We start from the raw sequence: 16,617 nt of genomic DNA, 5'->3' as shown, positions 1-16,617 counted from the left end.
ATGAAGATGTGGTTAGGATTGATACAGGAAAAGAGTTATAATGTAATGTGTGGGTTGCTTTTTAATCACGCTACTCAATAACTTTAATACGGTCTGCCAATATGCGAAAAGGCGGATCTATCAGAAACAAATTCCCACAGACACACAGAAATAAACCTGTTGCTGCATATCGCTGTGTTTTTGCCTATATTCAAGTGGCAGAACTGTCTCCAGTTACATGTTTACACCTATTTTCAAATTCACAACGTTATAACCACCTAACCCTGCAAATTAAAGCGATGATGTTGAACCCTTGCACATAGAATTTATTCAATTAATAATAATAATAATAAAACTGTAGAAGACGGCCATTTTGGGAACTTCAAACATAATCTAAAAGACGCTTTCATAAAATAAAATTATATAATACATGTGTCACTTGCTAAAAACAATATGTATCCCGGAAATAGCTGCTTCACTATGTACCTTAGGGACACGGTCTATCTCGGGTACATGGAAGTACATACCCCATAAAGTAGTGAATAGATGGGATAATAATAATAATAATAACGGGGTAGTCTTTGCATTTGCATAAAAGCTGCTGGAATAAAAAGCTAATCACGCAACTACTTCAAAATTAGCCAATTATTTAAATCACAAATTACTAAAATATGCAGGTTTCAATAATGTTATGCTGAAACAGAAAACAGGTACTTCCCCAGCAAGAGAAGCTAACCCCATATTTACAGACACATTCAAGCTGGTCAGTGTTATTTCTTCTACGCTTATTCATTTCCACTGCCTTCTCAGATATTTCTGTTATACAGAAAACGAAATAAATAAGATCAGTACAACCTATACCGATTTCATTCCGAATGACACCGTTCAGGTTACATTGCCTGCCTTCTCATTTGCATGCATTCTTTTCTTGTGGGAGTAATAGTTGCCGCTACTCGCAAATGTCCGGGGGCAGTGTGGACACTTGTAAGGTCTTTCACCTGTGTGCTGTACTGCGTGAGTCTGCAAACAATAACCCACATGTAACAATGATTATGTTAAACATAGTTACTGACTACTCTAAATTATTTAAATTAATAATGGAATAATTTTATATGAGAACTGTTGTTAATAAAGCAGAGATAATAAAGGAAACAATTAATAAAATGATGAAGAACTTTGTCAGATAATAGACAGTGAATGAAGACAAAAAAAGGATGGCACATCTGTGGCTTTATGTCACTCTAAACAACTTTTTGCTGATAGTACAGATAAGCTATTGCTAAGCAGGTACTTACCATAAGCACCTTCTTGAGTTTGAAAGTTTTGCCACACTCAAGACACTCGTGCGGACGCGCATCACTGTGACTCTGCAGATGGGCTCGCAGACTTTGTGCAAATTTGTACACCTTATCACAGTGCGGGCAACTGAACAGCTGACTGCCATGGCTCTTTATGTGCGACTGAAACGTGCTATCATTTTTCAGCCACTTGCCACAGTCATCGCATTGTTTCTGCTCGCTCTTTGCCACGTGCGTATACAAGTGTTGCTTCAGTGCCGACTGTCTTGGAAATGTTTTGGGGCAAATGTGGCACATAACTTCACGCACTTTTTCATGTACGTATCGTTGATGAGAAAGTAAACTTCTATCATTTGCAAACCTGCAGATAGAGATTTACATCATAAATTAGGAATAAACTTCATCCTCTGCATTAAAGATCCATATAAGCTTCATGCTCCAGTCACCTTATCAGTGGGTAGAAAGCTGCTACTTTGGCTCAACAGAGTGCCTTTGAATGGTGGTGAAAAGAAACCTCGAGTCAACCAGAAACTGAATTCAAACTGTCCAGTTCATCCCAGTCACTTTACTGATTGGATACATTACTATGACAATTACAACATAATCAGTAAAGATGAGATTAGCCAAAGTCTAATTCCAGCCAATGTTATGAGGAATATTTCTCATCTATTACAATTTCCATTGCAGCGCCGAAGCCCATTCAACCCCTCAAAACCAATAAGTCTTCTCCCACAATTTTTTCAGTTTGATATGGGTCATAGGTGATCCAGTAAATACAAAGATAAAGATGGTCACAGTACCAACTCATGAATCACCCTGTTGTCTTGTAGCTATTTATTGATGTTTTAGAGGAATATACATTCTCCAGCGTCAAAGAGGAGAGGTGACATTTTCCTCCAGAATATTGGTAACCATATGCAAGACTGTATGGCATCATAAACCAGGAGATAACGATCTAGATTCTTACTACCACGAAAATCTCAAATATCAAAAGGAATACAAAGATGAATGACATGGAAACCCACAACGAACACAAGCAGAACTCACTTCTTTCCACATGTATCACAGACAGATGCCAATTTTTCTTCATCTGGAAGGTGAATTCTCATGTGATACTGAAGTTTTCCTTTATTCGCAAATCCTCTAAGACAGAGTTCACACCTGAATGGACGTTTATGCTCTGGCAAGTGACGGATCATATGTTCCTCATATGTCACCTCATTGGCAAGCTCCTTCCCGCACTCACGACACCTGAAAAATGGACACAAACATTTTGTGTTTAAAAAAAAAAGACTGGCATCAACAGGAACCAAAAGTCCAGGTTCCAATTATGTGTAAAACATACACGGTGCTGCCCAGTACTTTCTGGAGTACTATTTTAAATATTTTGTTTAATAGCATATGAACAATTATAAAACTTTCAACATGAATTTCCAATTCTGTCATGCAGAGAACACGATTGGTGGTGAAGCACGATGATTTCTGTTTGAATTATATCAGTAGTCATAAGAAAAGTGTGTATCAATGTGATTGGCACAAACTAGTACATTTACATTTATCACAACCAAACCACATGTAACAGTCCATTTGTAAAGCGGATAATCAGAATTTGCTGTGGACACACAATGTGATACACTGCATTCTGAGTGTGATTAAATGGCGACATTGATCTCCTGGATTAAAATGCCATGTTGTGGCCTTAAGGTAGACGCAATAAACTCTTCCAAAATGTTACTACCTACCTACAAGTTGACAAAAAGACCCACCTCGACATCCTTACTGCCCTGACAACACCACATCTCATAAATATCACTAAATGAATCAAGACTAAAACTTCTTACTTGTAAATGCTTGGTTGCAGATGCTTCATCATGTGACTTGCCAGAAGCGGCTTTGACAACAACTTACGGCCACAGCAAAGAACGTAGCCTCTTGTGTTGTGTTTTAATCTGAAAAATCAAACCATGTTAACTGTGGTCTTGTGTGTTACGTGATGAAGTATTGAAAGTGGTTCCCAGTATTTTGGAGGAATATATCATCTCTGTAGGTCAGGAGGCAGTATGATCTTCAGAAACGTTGGTGATCACATAAATGACTACGCAACATCACAACACATAAGAACGCAACCTACAATTACACCACTGTAAAAACTTCATATCTCATAAAAGTTTCATGAGTGTTACCTGTAGCTCAAAATTTTTCTATGGCTTCTCTTCCTATGATTACATTACATAACACAAAAGGACTATTAGAAGTGCCTTACTGTACTTTAACATACTTGTATGGACACTATACAGTCTGAGCTTCTGAAAAAGCATCATTAAATAAACTACAAATAAATAAACACACCTGTAATGTTTAGTGAGAAGAAAGAAGCTAGAAAAAACAGATATGCCAGGTTCACATATCCTGCAACTGTAGTTATAGAACTCATCCAACTGCGTGTTCAAAGCAGCTTCGTTCGAATGAGCATTCACAGTGATTTCAGACTCTCCCACACAATCATTTTCATCCATAGAAATGCTGCAACGAGAATCACGGAAATAAATTACAAAAGAAAAATCAATATACAGACTGTCACACTTTACTATAGTCAACGCAGTAGTTTTCGGCCGGTGGAGAAGCTTGTGGACGGGCCCACTCTGCGTACCTGAGGTGGCACGGTCAGTGTACTTGTTTGGGCTTTCAGTCCGACAAGCTCCTCGTCCCTCCTGGAGGCAGACGAAACATTGTACTATCGTACAAGTGACTCGCTCCTAGCATTCCCCTTGAAAATTCCACCGGCCAAAAACAAATGTGATCACTATACACTGCATAATTCTAACAGCTATAGAAGTGAAGGTGGTTGGAAATCGGGCAGCACTTAAAATTAAGGAGACCACAAGGCTTAACGGCTACACAACATCGTTCATTACCAAACTTGCCTCAGTTTGTGTTTTAATCTATGCTTAATGGACACTAGAGAAACATAAAGTAAAACACATGAATTTCAACTATCCTAATTTAATCTGCTACCAAATTCAAATTTACTGGTGACCAAATTTTCCTACATTAATGTTTTTATGAGCGAAATAGCCATAACTGGTCACCAAATTGTAAAATTTCACAACACAATTATATATAAAGATAACATCGCAATCTTCTGGGTTGTAGGGCTGAGTGTACTCAGTGACTCATTGCTCTGATGATGGAGACAGCAAGGACCTCTGAACATATGGTAAACTTCTACCAGACTACAAGGCACTACAACCGAGAAGGCAGCCATCTTCAAACTCACTGCTGTGAGAACCTCAAATCCTACATGTATGGAGACATTTTTCCACGCAATAAGAAACATACCTTTCACCTTCTTTTCCAGTATCTCCTGATCCACTGTTTAGTGCAACATTTCTTACGCTGTTCTGAAACTTTGTAGGTGTCGTAACTTCTACCTCTTCTGCATCACCTTCTCCTTCTGACACAGAATGCTCACATTTCTTTATTAAATTATTATCTGCTACTACAGTTTTAGCCGTAGTTTTCTTGGTCTTCCTACACTGAACAGTCCGACTCAGACTATCGCTAGCAGAAATATTGCTTGTATCTGCCAAAAAGTCACAATTTTTATCACTGGGCATCTGGACAGACACCAACCCACTCGAAAGAGAATCACAATGTGCAATTTTTGAAATTTCTTGTGCGGTGTTCACATCAGGACAGATATAATTCACAGTCTGCAATGGACCTTCTTCAACTTTAATAGAATCCACATCAAAGAAGATGCCTTCTGATTTTGTATCAGGTGCCACAAAACACTTGTCATGTACATCTGATAACACAACATGTGAACTAAAAGACTCAAACATATCTGAAGGATTTTTACAAGTTTTAACATCACTGTTAATTATGAGATCAGGCACATCTGACTGAATATCTTTGGAAGGTCCTGAATTATTCACACTTTTATTCAAACTTGGAACTTTTTCATAACGCGGCTCAGTGTGAGACACAGCAATGTTATTGGCATCATGATTAAGTGCAGAAACCATTTTATGGATGTTCTGTTGAACTTCTTCTACATCTAACACAAATGAATGATATTCTTCTAGTCGGCAACAACATAACTGACATATGGCTTTGGGTAAGTTATCCTCAACACAGACCTGAAACAAATGAGATCCATATTTGTACTTCCCTTTCTGAACAACGGCTGAATATTATGTTACACGCAAATAAGGACAGAAGAAGGCAATCTCCAGCAGTATTGAGGTTATGTTCAAAAAATGTTTACATGTCTAAGCCAAATTCTGGGAGTGCATATTAATAATGCTTGCAAAACTTGTAATTTATATTTATCATATTGTATTGTGATATGATGGCTGAAGGAAGTTTCAGAGGAAAATTATCAGTCTCCATCTTAAAAAGCAAAATTAATGCCACCTGCAAATTAAGCAAGATAAATGTTAGGCAAATAAGACTCACCATCCAGATGAGATATTCCAACCTTTGGCTGAACTGAACTCAACAACATGAAATCAAGACACTGTATAATCTTTGAAGATACCACAGAATTGTCTAGAACTACAGAGTAATTGGATCATTTTGTAAATAAGACCAATGAGATCTGACATTCCAATAACTGTAGCACTGATGTGGAACTTAGTCCAATTCGATCACTTTCTGTTATGAAGCAACAAAAACATACATGGAGCAGTGCTGCTGTATAGAAAAGACACTAATAACCTCACTACTTGAGACTACACAGTTAGGCTTAGAAAGTCAGATGTAATTAATGGAACACATCCCATCAAGGTACACAACGTTAACGATACCATCGAAAGTTTCATACATAGAGTGAAACTTTTTAAATTAACCCAGTATAAAATAATTGGCCAAGATAGGCTATGGCATTCATGCACGTAACTCAATCAAAGCAATGAAAAACGTACACATAACTCCGTCTTACCCACACCGAAAAATGTTTCCAAATTTTGTCTTGATACCTCTGCCTTTGGCCTTCTGCACTAAATATATCAACATTCTTAGAGTCACTGGCTAAACACAATCTACATGCGCTTTGCAGTTGTGCACAGTTCAAATTTGTCATAATGGGCTTCCAACAATAATTTTGTTATGGGAGGGCCAGGAACATAATAGAAAGAGTAAATAACGCCAGACCTTCCGATAGATGTTAAATATACCAATATATAGTCAAACCAAACAACACAATTAAATACCGGATGTGTTCAACACTTTGCTGGAACATATTATGTTTATAAAAGAACATGCGATCTTACCTTCTTCTTTGTGATCACTACCGGGATTAAATTTTGATTCCTGTTCCTGCTTCAGCCATGTGCAAAAAAAGAATGGCGCGTAATGTACGTTAACCTATGTCGAGCTTGAGTTTGTTTAATATGAACTCATTCACACCGTCTGTTTGCTTATTTGCTTCCAACATTCAGCTCTGAACTCCATAAAAATAGCTTTGGTGGCCCATCCGTTTTACAAATGCAATAACCCGAGAACAGCTGAACAGATTACAAACATTTGATACTGGGAGTTTGTCTGCAACAAACTGCACACGTAAGTTACTTCTTTCCATCTGCTGTAGCAGAAAATATAAAAAGTCGATAGACGATATCTGCTTGTAAATGTATTTGTGTGCTGTTCATCACACATTTAATTTGCAGTTTGTATTTGCCATGTTGGCTTGCATTATAATGTAAAGCATGCCAGTGGAACCTATTTTGAATCAGTTCAATACAATTCACATTACCAAAAACTGTCCCAATGTAGAGAAAACCCTTCCCAATTCAAGAAAATGTTTCATACTGACCAATAAGGGTTAACTCAACCACTTCTGATTCTACATACACAGATATATGGCTGACTGCCCTTTCGCTGTACACGCTATGTAATGAAATGGTTTCACAATGCCCGTGATTCAGAATCAGAAAGGGATTTTGAAGTTATGTGTTTCTAATGTTCATATTTATGTAGTAGGAAGTCATCTATGAATAACAGAAGTTCACATTCAGTGACCAGAACATGTCAAAAGATTTTGGTATAACGTAAATGTCACTTGAACCTAACGAGAGAGGTAAATGGGTTAAGGATAGTTTTGTACAGTGCATGCAGTTATAATTTTATTCTTGATTATGAAAGTAATGAAGTAATTTTTATAAAAAAAAAATTAACACTGTGACACAATCATAATTCATGTTACACATTACAGAATTAACAGCAAATTTTAATATCATATCAATTACACAGTTTCAAAGCATGAATGATGAATGATTATGATTTCTTTTGTCCGTAATCTGTTTCTATAACATTCGAATGCGTATGTAAAGGTGAAAATGTCTCACGGCAGCATATTATGAAGACATATGGAAATGAAATTACACAAATAAATGCCATTTACTTCATGACATGATATAAGCAATGATTCCCAGTTTCTTCAGGCCAAATGTTAAACCACCATGAATCAAAGAGTACAGTTTATACAATAAAGAGGGTCATGTTATTGCTGTCTGTTCTATATGAATCAGGATACTGAACATTTCAAATCAATATGATGTAAATATCCTAATAATCAACATGTAACAAAAAGACTATATTCTATAATTGTTGTGGATGAATTACTTCCAAAAGAAATTTAGAAGACTGTACCTCATACACAGAGTAACATATTGGAACCAAAGAACACAAAGATGAATTACATTTTGCTTGCATCTGATGGCCGAGTAGCTAACGAAATGGATTTGACAGGGTCCGATTCTTCTTTGACACCAGATTTTATTTTTCGCGGCTTACACTGCGTTTGAAAGTCATAGAACGTAGTTCATTTCCACCCTTGGTAGTTTTGGTAGAAGTGGTAATTCGAGCGGAGTTTGTTGGGGTTGGTGAGGGACTGCCTGATGGGGACTCTTGTTCCATACTGCTGCCTGCTGTCCCTGGAGCAGAACCAGGGCCCCTTTCGCGTTCCTTCCGCTGAAGACTAAATCGACCCATGCCTGGACGATATATCTCTATGCTTGGACGATCCTATAGAAATGCATAGCATTAATCACTGTAAGACTCCAACAAAACGAGTAAAAAATACATTTACTTTATATTCCATCCTTAACAAAAAGATCACTGATTCTGTTACGTCTGAAAACAGTGCTGAGACAAATATTTCGACCTAAAAGGAAGAAAGGATCAGAGAGATGGAGAATATTCACAAAATGAGGAGCTTGTAATTAGTGCTCTCACCAAATATGACTACATGATTACACAATCAAACCACGGACAGAATGGATGGTAGTAGTTATTTTAAAGTTAAAGACAAGAGTCAGTTCCTGAGGTCTTGGAATTAAAACAGCCAACTCCAAATAAAGACAATATTGTGGTTCTGTGCTGCGTAGTGAAAGATCTCTGGAAATTTCAACAGGCAACATGACTCAAAGTTTTTACAATAATATTAACCATGATACCTGGATATAAAATAAGTATATTCTGACAAAAATTATATTTTTTACTATTCAAATTCTGGCTTAATCAGCATAATTAAAATTAGTTTCTTTGAACATAATAAAAATTTGTAGCCTACGGCCTACCAACACATTTACCTTATTACGAATTCTCCTTTCCACTCTCGGGTCTCTCTTGTGTTCTCCGTCAGTCCCATTTCCAGAGGCATCTGTGGATCTATCTTTATCATCTTTGTCTTCATCTTTTCTTCTCTCTTTTGAACTTTTCTCTAACAAGACGGAACCTTTCAAAATGTCATCTCTCTGCCCTGCATCCATGTCCAGTTCAAGGGAATGATTACGTTTCAGTTTTGAGTCCACGCTCCAGTCACTACCTGTTGCGCTTCTGCTCATGCCTTTGTTACCCTGAACCTCACTTTCATGATCGCTGGAATCGAGGGAACCCCTCCTCCTGGACGGCTTCGCTCCGTACTTGTGGCCTGTACGAAGTATCGTATTTTCTTTATATTCGCCCGAAACTTCAGCCCTCGCCTTGTCTTCGGATTCCGCCGACTCTGGAGTTAAGGACTCCTGCTTGTTCTTACCCGTGTTTTCAGTGGTAAACATTTTTTCTGATTCTAAGGACCTCCTCTGTTGTGTCTGTTCCTCTGAATCGCTTTCCGTTCCTTTCTTCAGAGTTTCTTGTTTCTCTTCCATTTTATTTTCTGGGTCATCTTTCTGATCTGCAGGGTCTAAAGAATTTATCCTGTCTGGATCTTCATTTACTGGCTTCTCAGTATTCAATGTTTGTTCCTTTGCTCTGTCTGATTTTGACTCTGGTTTATTCATTGTATCAGGTGAAATTTTCCTCTTTGGCTTCGCACCCATTTGTTCCCATTTCTTAGACTCATCCTGCTTCTGTGCTTTCACATTTTCCTCCAGTGGCTCCTTAATGACCTTCTGATCACTGTCTTTAAAATGAATCCTGTGATCCGAAGAAGTTTTCTTAGAATCAGCTTCATTATAGTTTCGAGATGTTTTCACGTTATAGAAATGTTTCTTCTGGTCAACATCTCTAGCATAACCTTGGATTCTTTTGGATTCTGAGTCCCTGTAGCTTTTTCGTCGTTCACTATCTTTACTTGGTTTTTCACTATCTTTGACGTGACTTTGGAACCTTTCATTTGGCGTTTTTCTTAGGTCACTAGACTGATAATGCTTTCGATGCTCCATATCTCTGTTGGAATGTGTCTGGCGATCATATTCTTGATGTCTGTGCAAGTCATTAGTCCTAGATGATCCTTGGTTACGTTCAAATTCTTGACTTCGATGGGTGTCAGATGACTTGGTGGAACTGTGGTCAAATTCTTGACTTCGCCTGGTATCAGATGTCTTAGAAGAGCCTTGGCCTTTCTCTGATTCAAGACTCTGGTGAGACCCAATCATTTTCACATGTCCTTGTCCACGTTCAAAACTCGTTTTCCTACGCTGATCATCAGGTAGTCTCCGCTGTGCTCTTATTTCCATCTGCTTCTGTCGGTCGTCACGGTAGCTCTTGATACTACTCTGTCCTTTATTCTCCCTTTGCCTGTAAAATAAGATAAGAATCAAACTGTAATACCTTCAAACCTTTTCATAACACAAATTTTTTGTGAATGACTATTCATACAATAAGATGTAAAATTCTGTAGGTGAGATTTCAGGTTCTCAAGGAAGCAAGAATGAAGATAACTCTCTTTTGGGATATAATGTCGTGTGATGTATGGTCCCACTGTACTCCCATTTTTTCTGTAGTACCTGACGGATGCAAAAGATGTGATCAATTGTTGATCTGTTATGTCTGAAGCCATACTGACGATCCCCAATAATTTCATTCACATATGGAGTTAATCTCGCCAGAAGAATGTTTGACAGAATTTTGTACGAGGTCGATAGCAGAGAAATTCCTTGGTAATTACCACACCCAGTCTTGTCCCCCTTCTTATGAATAGGAATAATTATGGATTGCTTCCACTGTTGTGGCATCTCTTCCTTACCCAAAATTAACTAAATAAGCTTATGGATCCTCATATGCAACCCTTTGCCACCTGCTTTAATTAATTCTGCTGGAATCTGATCAATTCCTGGAGATTTATAACTTTTTATTCATACCATGAGACACACCTTCAAATTCTGTGTATGGCTGACTGCTGATACAAATCAAAATAGTACGATTAATTGAAATGTTGGTTAATCCAGTCTTCATTTGGAGGAAACATAAATAAATCTGCGTAAGTAAAGAAATAACTTTTCTGAAGGCTGTTTTGACGCACTTGCAATTTATAATCTTGTTTTAAAGACAGTATTTTACACAGCCATACAAAACAAATCCCAAAATTGTCAACACATATGTATACGCAACATTAACTGCAGTTCTATCGCACTCACCTAGTCTCCTGAAATGGTTTTTCTTTCCATTCATGGTCCTTGTTTCTGTTGGTACGTTGCTGTTCTTCCCTCTTCTTGGTCCCTGGCTGTGGTACTTTATCCCTGCCCTCCTTGCTTCCTCCCCCTCTGCCGCCATCATCCTTTACCTCTTTCTCGTGCTCAGGGTTACGTAACACCTGCCACACAAGACAGAGAGGCCAAGGTAACTTCCGCTGTTAAGGAGTGAGACCCCGACCCACTCTGTACGGCCATAAAATAAAAGAGCATCTATATTTCTTCTGTGACTCGACCAGCCTCATGAGTGTGAGGGGCTGCTAACTCAAATCTTCCTACCCAGCTTCTCTGCCACACTCGGAGAGTTAAAAAACTTCTGCCCTGTTTTTGCTGAAAGTAAATATTCTTCTAAATGCTTTCGCTGTCATGTTCATCCTCCCGCGTTACAACTTTGAGAATCTGTCAGACGGGTACTATATCAACTGTAGGGAATTAAAAAGTAGAATTTCAGAGTAAAACATCCACACAAAATTTTGTGAAAATCCATCCAGTCATTTACTAGTTATTATACGCCATCAAGTGAGATGACAGGACCACGGGCAATTACATTATGTCACTGCAAAAGACGATAATTCTATCTTCGTAGACGAATACCCTCTCAACCCATGACACCGACCATTTTTCATGTTGGTATCAATGACCGTTTGAAATACAAAGTATGAGTTTGGGCTAGTCTCTAATGGCATAACATCAATACCAAATTTCATGGAAATCTGTCCATCTGCTCTCAAGCTGTTATGTACAAATGAAGGGTCCAAGCAAACTTAACAGACACTCTGCAAGGATCCTGAAAATGCACCTAAAAGACCCTAATAAAAAGGAACACATTCATTCTGAAGATCTTTTACCAATAACTTCCATATATTATTCAGAGTACGTAATTAAAATAGATGAGCTTATGGCATTATGTTCACGTCAACTGGTTAAAAAAATATTGAGGTGCACATGCGCACACGTGAATGCGTGCAGGTGCACAAACACCGCATTCACACATGCATAGTGGTTACAGAAGACAACGTTCATCTTACCACACACTTTGAAGTGATCTCACAGCTTTCTTGCAACATTCAGAAGCCCTGATTACAATCGCCATTACATACCTGACTACATTAGGTCAAATGAACGTTCTTACCCTGAGAACAGAATCGGACGCCGTTTCCCGAGAAGAGCCAGTGTCAGGCTTCACAGTTCCCCGGCGCCTGTCTCTGTCGGCGTCCTTCAGTCTCTTCCGTTCTTGTTCCTTCCTCCTCCGTTCTTCTCTCCGTTCGTCACGCATACGCTGCCTCTCTGCTCTGCGCTGCCGCACGAAGTCCAGAAGTGGTGTAGTAGTAATTTTCTTTTCTATTAAACAAGATAATTCCATAAACAACAAAATGTTGATAGAGTAAAGACAGGGTTAGGAAAAGTTACAAATGTTGGTACAATGAAGGAGAATTAACAAAAGCGTAACAAGCAATAAATGAAGGATGAGATATTAAGTTCACAAAGAACTATAAGCCAGGAGACCAACATCAACATTTCACTGGTGTGAGAATCTTAAATCTCAAATTAAAAACACTTTTCTTTGGCTTATACATATGACAAATGTAACAATGACATTAAAATATGAAGTATATTTAAAACAAATTAATTTTACATGATTCAACCTCGAGAACAGTACATGCAAGAGTAATTTCGAAAGCTGTGGTTGCCAAGGCGCAAAGGTACAAAAACAAAAAGACCTTTAAAATCATATCAATCACTTACTCTCAGGTGGAGGAAAATATTCAAGAGAACAATGCTGAGTTGACCCAGTCTCAGTAGGTTTAGTTGCTTTACTCTCAATGAAGCTGATATATGCTGGGTCTTCCTCCAATGTGCCCATTTTGGGATCTCTTTTTCGACCCAGGCGCTTCTTGGGTAAACGCTGGAATGGGGCAAACTCCACCACAGCTGGAAATTCATTGCCTGTCACAGAAACAAATGTTTTCATTCTGGGATAATTAAATCAGTGTTTTAAACTTTATTGTATGAGAACAGAACATAAAACAAAGAAGCTACATAAATATCGATGGCTACATACTGAACATTTGCGAAGACAGAAGTATAATACTGAAAGGCTATGATTTAGTAGCAAGACAGACATTAAAATTTATTAAATTTGGGGCAAAACATCTACAAGTATGACAAAACATATTCATCTAGCTTCTACTACATTACTGTTTCTCAAGAATCGAGATATTTGTCAGCTAACCTTACCTTTCTTATCCAAGAAAGTGTAGTTGTCAAACTGCTCTTTAAACGTAAATATATCTTCCTGCTTGGTGAAATTAATGTATGCTCTGGAAAAAGCAAATGGTCCCAGACTCTTGTCAGGGCGTACAAAATAAAAATAGTCATATTCTGGAAGAGGCGATATTTGATTTACAAATGCATCTTTTGTTAACGATGGGGGTAATCTCCGTATCACAACCTGCAATATTAAAAGAAGGAGAACATTATACTCATCCAGATTATCTGAATGATTGGGGGAAAAAAACTTTCACAAAGCTGTGTATTCTTCAGTGGGACTTACATGAGTTAATTACGAAATATTACACTGATGAATGGAATATATATGCATGGTCGACGTTATCCGTTGGCATTTCGAAGCTCAGCTAATATAATTAATACATTAACGTTCAAATGCCATTACCTTCGTTGGAGGACGAACACGTTCCTTCTTTTCTCTGGGTTTTTCATGTTCATTTGTTGTTTCAGGCTTCTTAGTAACTGCTTCAGTTTCCCCTGATGATACTTGGGTCATTATTTCTTAAGTTTGACAAAGTTACATTACTTTAACCTGCAAACCTTCGCCTATTATTTTACAACGAAAAACCTAGTCGATATCCTACCACAGCCTTTCGAAACAGCGGTGCACGTTTCGTTATCCCGCCCGACCAAGAACTACAAATTCTACAAGTAATTTATAGATGGCATGCGCTCAATACCAAAGTGACAAATGTTTACGTTTGGACGTTAGGTTTACATTGGACTTCGTTTCATTTACTATGGACAAAGCTAAGAAGATTATAACGTTTGGTAAAATTGGAAGTACTTTTGGTACACCACAGGTGGAAGTAGGCGAAAACAGCATCAGTGCCGATGAACAGTCGACAGGTTTTGGTAAATTTGGTAATAAGCCCTCGAAAAGCAATGTGGACTTAAATGTCAGCTGTGAAGAAACAGACACTGTATCAGAAACAGATCCTGAAAGTCAACGTATGCAGGAGATCATGGGATTTGGAGGGTTTGGAAAAAAATGTAGGCAGCCTGATGTTGAAGACATAGTCGAAAAAGTTGTAAAATTAGTGAAAGAAAGGATGAGAGGGAACATTGATTCTGCAGTGGAAAAAATTGGCCCACTTTCTATTAAGGACAAAGAAACTGAAGGCCATTTAAGTGAACAAACAGAAGTCGACGACGTCAATGACGACTTTATTGGCCCTCCTATACCAGAACATCTGCTAAATACTGATGAAAACATTACAAATGTTACCAAGCGTAAGGAAGAGTGGTGCGATGTCAGTAGTGAAGACAGCAGTGATGAAGATGATAACGAAAGCAAGGATACTCTGCAGAGTAAAATCCCAGCTGGTGATGAAGTGTCTATGCTTCATGGTACAAAAGCAGTAGTAGCAGTAGCAGTAGATCCTGCTGGTGCCCGATTGGCAACAGGATCTGTAGACTATGATGTCCGATTCTGGGACTTTGCAGGCATGGATGCCACAATGCAGAGCTTCCGGACACTTCAGCCTTGTGAAAACCATCCAATAAAATGTCTTCAGTATTCTGTGACGGGGGACGTGATTCTTGTGATATCTGGAATGTCTCAGGCCAAAGTTCTTGATCGCGATGGGTTTGAAGTTGCAGAATGTATAAAGGGAGACCAATATATTACTGATATGGCAAGAACTAAGGGTCACACAGCGCCATTAAACAGCGGATGTTGGCATCCTCGTATCAGGGAAGAGTTTCTGACTTGTGCAGAAGACAGTACGTGTCGACTATGGAATGTAGAGAAACCTGAACTCCACAAGGCCGTCATGAAGACACGTGCACAAGATGGACTCAAAACAGTTCCTACTGCGTGTGCATACAGCCGAGATGGTAATCTTGTAGCATGTGCTTGCTTTGATGGGTCTTTGCAGATGTGGGATCACAGGAAGCTTTTTGTGAACACGGCAATGCTGCTACGAGGAGCCCACCAGTCAAAAACAGAGACATCGTGCATCGCCTTTTCTTTCATTGGCAGTCTGCTTGCAACAAGGGGGTGTGATAACACATTGAAAATTTGGGACCTGAGGGCATTTAAGAAACCTCTTCATGTTGTAGACAATCTATTTTCCCGTTACGCCACCACTGACTGCTCATTCAGCCCCGATGATACCATGATACTGACAGGAGAGAGTGTTAAAATGGGAGAGACTGGTGGCAGATTGCTGTTCTATAATTCAAAGACTTTTGATAAAGTCACAGACATAACTGTGACAGATTCTCATGTTATCAAGGCTATTTGGCACCCAAAGCTGAACCAGATATTCGTGGGCTGTGGAAACGGGGCCGTAAAAGTTTACTATGATGGCAGCCGTAGCTCCCGCGGTGCCAAGCTGTGCGTGGTGAAGACTCGGAGGAAGACGAAGCAAGTGGAGGTGGTGGCAGCACAGCAGATCTTGACACCGCACGCTCTGCCAATGTTTCGGCAGGAGAAACCCAAATCGATCAGGAAGCAGATGGAACGGGACAGGCAGGACCCCGTGAAGTCGCGTAGACCAGACCTGCCTATTTCATCCGGTCAGGGGGGACGGGTAGCAACGTCTGGCGGAACGCTAAGCTCATATGTGATCCGTAACCTGGGTCTGAGCAAGAGAGTGGAAGATGACCAGGATCCCAGGGAGGCTATCCTGCGGTACGCAAAGGAAGCAGAAGAAAATCCATATTGGGTGTCTCCTGCATACTCCAAGACCCAACCAACACCGATATTTCAAAAATCTGGAGATGCAGATGAGGAGGATGGTCAAGGACCTGCTACAAAGAAAGCAAAACTGTAAAAAAATCCTTGTCACTGTATTTTGATAAAAAATAAATGTTGAGTATTACTGATTTGTTTCTCTCTGTGTATATATAACAAGAGTAAATAAAATAAATATATATAACCCTTATGATGATATTTTTTTGGTAGCCTGCATAGCATGGATATATCTTGAAATGTCTAGACTATTACCTTCTGAACCTTGAAGCAGGCCTATACAATTGTTTCGATCCATTTCCATTGATCTCCTCCTCCTATAACCCCACTGTGACTCACTGCAACCCAGAAGATGGAGATGTTTCTCCATGTTGGTAATCACCTACAAGACTCATGTCGCCCCAGAAAACCAAATAAAGACACAATATAAAAATGT

At 38.9% G+C, this 16,617-nt stretch overlaps 3 protein-coding genes across 8 annotated transcripts; 1 reads left to right on the top strand and 2 right to left on the bottom strand.

The window, feature by feature from the left end:
• Positions 1-43: 43 nt before the first annotated feature.
• On the bottom strand, positions 44-6,644 carry LOC110835264 (uncharacterized). 5 transcript variants are annotated; one of them, XM_022075312.2, is made up of 8 exons: positions 6,223-6,356; positions 5,739-5,936; positions 4,617-5,419; positions 3,627-3,800; positions 3,119-3,226; positions 2,325-2,528; positions 1,275-1,638; positions 44-999 (listed from the first exon to the last, which is right to left on the bottom strand). In XM_022075312.2, exons 2-8 carry the CDS (start codon positions 5,739-5,741, stop codon positions 865-867), a joined length of 1,791 nt encoding a protein of 596 aa, XP_021931004.1. In that variant the 5' UTR covers positions 5,742-5,936; positions 6,223-6,356; the 3' UTR covers positions 44-864. The 5 variants fall into 5 exon arrangements, with proteins under 5 accessions (XP_021931004.1, XP_021931006.1, XP_021931002.1 ...); XM_022075314.2 differs by lacking the exons at positions 5,739-5,936; positions 6,223-6,356 and adding an exon at positions 6,554-6,644; XM_022075310.2 differs by lacking the exon at positions 5,739-5,936 and having other exon boundaries at positions 6,223-6,514.
• Positions 6,645-7,488: 844 nt separating this feature from the next.
• Positions 7,489-14,108, bottom strand: LOC110835259 (uncharacterized). 2 transcript variants are annotated; one of them, XM_022075291.2, is made up of 7 exons: positions 13,869-14,108; positions 13,433-13,646; positions 12,941-13,141; positions 12,327-12,535; positions 11,141-11,316; positions 8,873-10,301; positions 7,489-8,306 (listed from the first exon to the last, which is right to left on the bottom strand). In XM_022075291.2, exons 1-7 carry the CDS (start codon positions 13,977-13,979, stop codon positions 8,058-8,060), a joined length of 2,589 nt encoding a protein of 862 aa, XP_021930983.1. In that variant the 5' UTR covers positions 13,980-14,108; the 3' UTR covers positions 7,489-8,057. The 2 variants fall into 2 exon arrangements, with proteins under 2 accessions (XP_021930983.1, XP_087215553.1); XM_087359427.1 differs by having other exon boundaries at positions 13,749-13,878.
• Positions 14,109-14,132: 24 nt separating this feature from the next.
• LOC110835261 (WD repeat-containing protein 70) lies at positions 14,133-16,374 on the top strand. Its single transcript, XM_022075304.2, has one exon. The coding sequence runs from the start codon at positions 14,146-14,148 to the stop codon at positions 16,261-16,263; it is 2,118 nt and encodes a 705-aa protein (XP_021930996.1). The 5' UTR covers positions 14,133-14,145; the 3' UTR covers positions 16,264-16,374.
• The last annotated feature ends 243 nt before the right edge of the window (positions 16,375-16,617 follow it).

This window comes from Zootermopsis nevadensis, unplaced genomic scaffold (assembly GCF_977971745.1).
Source record: "Zootermopsis nevadensis isolate Lab colony 2312 unplaced genomic scaffold, Znev_1.0 Znev_ptg000031l, whole genome shotgun sequence".
NCBI lineage: Eukaryota > Metazoa > Arthropoda > Insecta > Blattodea > Termopsidae > Zootermopsis > Zootermopsis nevadensis.
The sequence above is the reverse complement of the archived record's forward strand: the minus strand, read 5'-3'. Positions and strand labels throughout refer to the sequence as shown.

Coding starts and splice junctions, on each gene's coding strand:
- LOC110835259 (XM_022075291.2), bottom strand. CDS start 13,979: ATGACCCAAGTATCATCAGGGGAAACTGAAGCAGTTACTAAGAAGCCT. Junction 10,302..11,140: donor AAACCATTTCAGGAGACTAG/GTGAGTGCGATA, acceptor CTTATTTTACAG/GCAAAGGGAGAATAAAGGAC. Junction 8,307..8,872: donor AAAGGAGAATTCGTAATAAG/GTAAATGTGTTG, acceptor GCATTTCTATAG/GATCGTCCAAGCATAGAGAT.
- LOC110835261 (XM_022075304.2), top strand. CDS start 14,146: ATGGCATGCGCTCAATACCAAAGTGACAAATGTTTACGTTTGGACGTT.
- LOC110835264 (XM_022075310.2), bottom strand. CDS start 6,363: ATGACAAATTTGAACTGTGCACAACTGCAAAGCGCATGTAGATTGTGT. Junction 3,801..4,616: donor ACTGGAAAAGAAGGTGAAAG/GTATGTTTCTTA, acceptor TTCTCGTTGCAG/CATTTCTATGGATGAAAATG. Junction 3,227..3,626: donor CTTCTCACTAAACATTACAG/GTGTGTTTATTT, acceptor TTGATTTTTCAG/ATTAAAACACAACACAAGAG.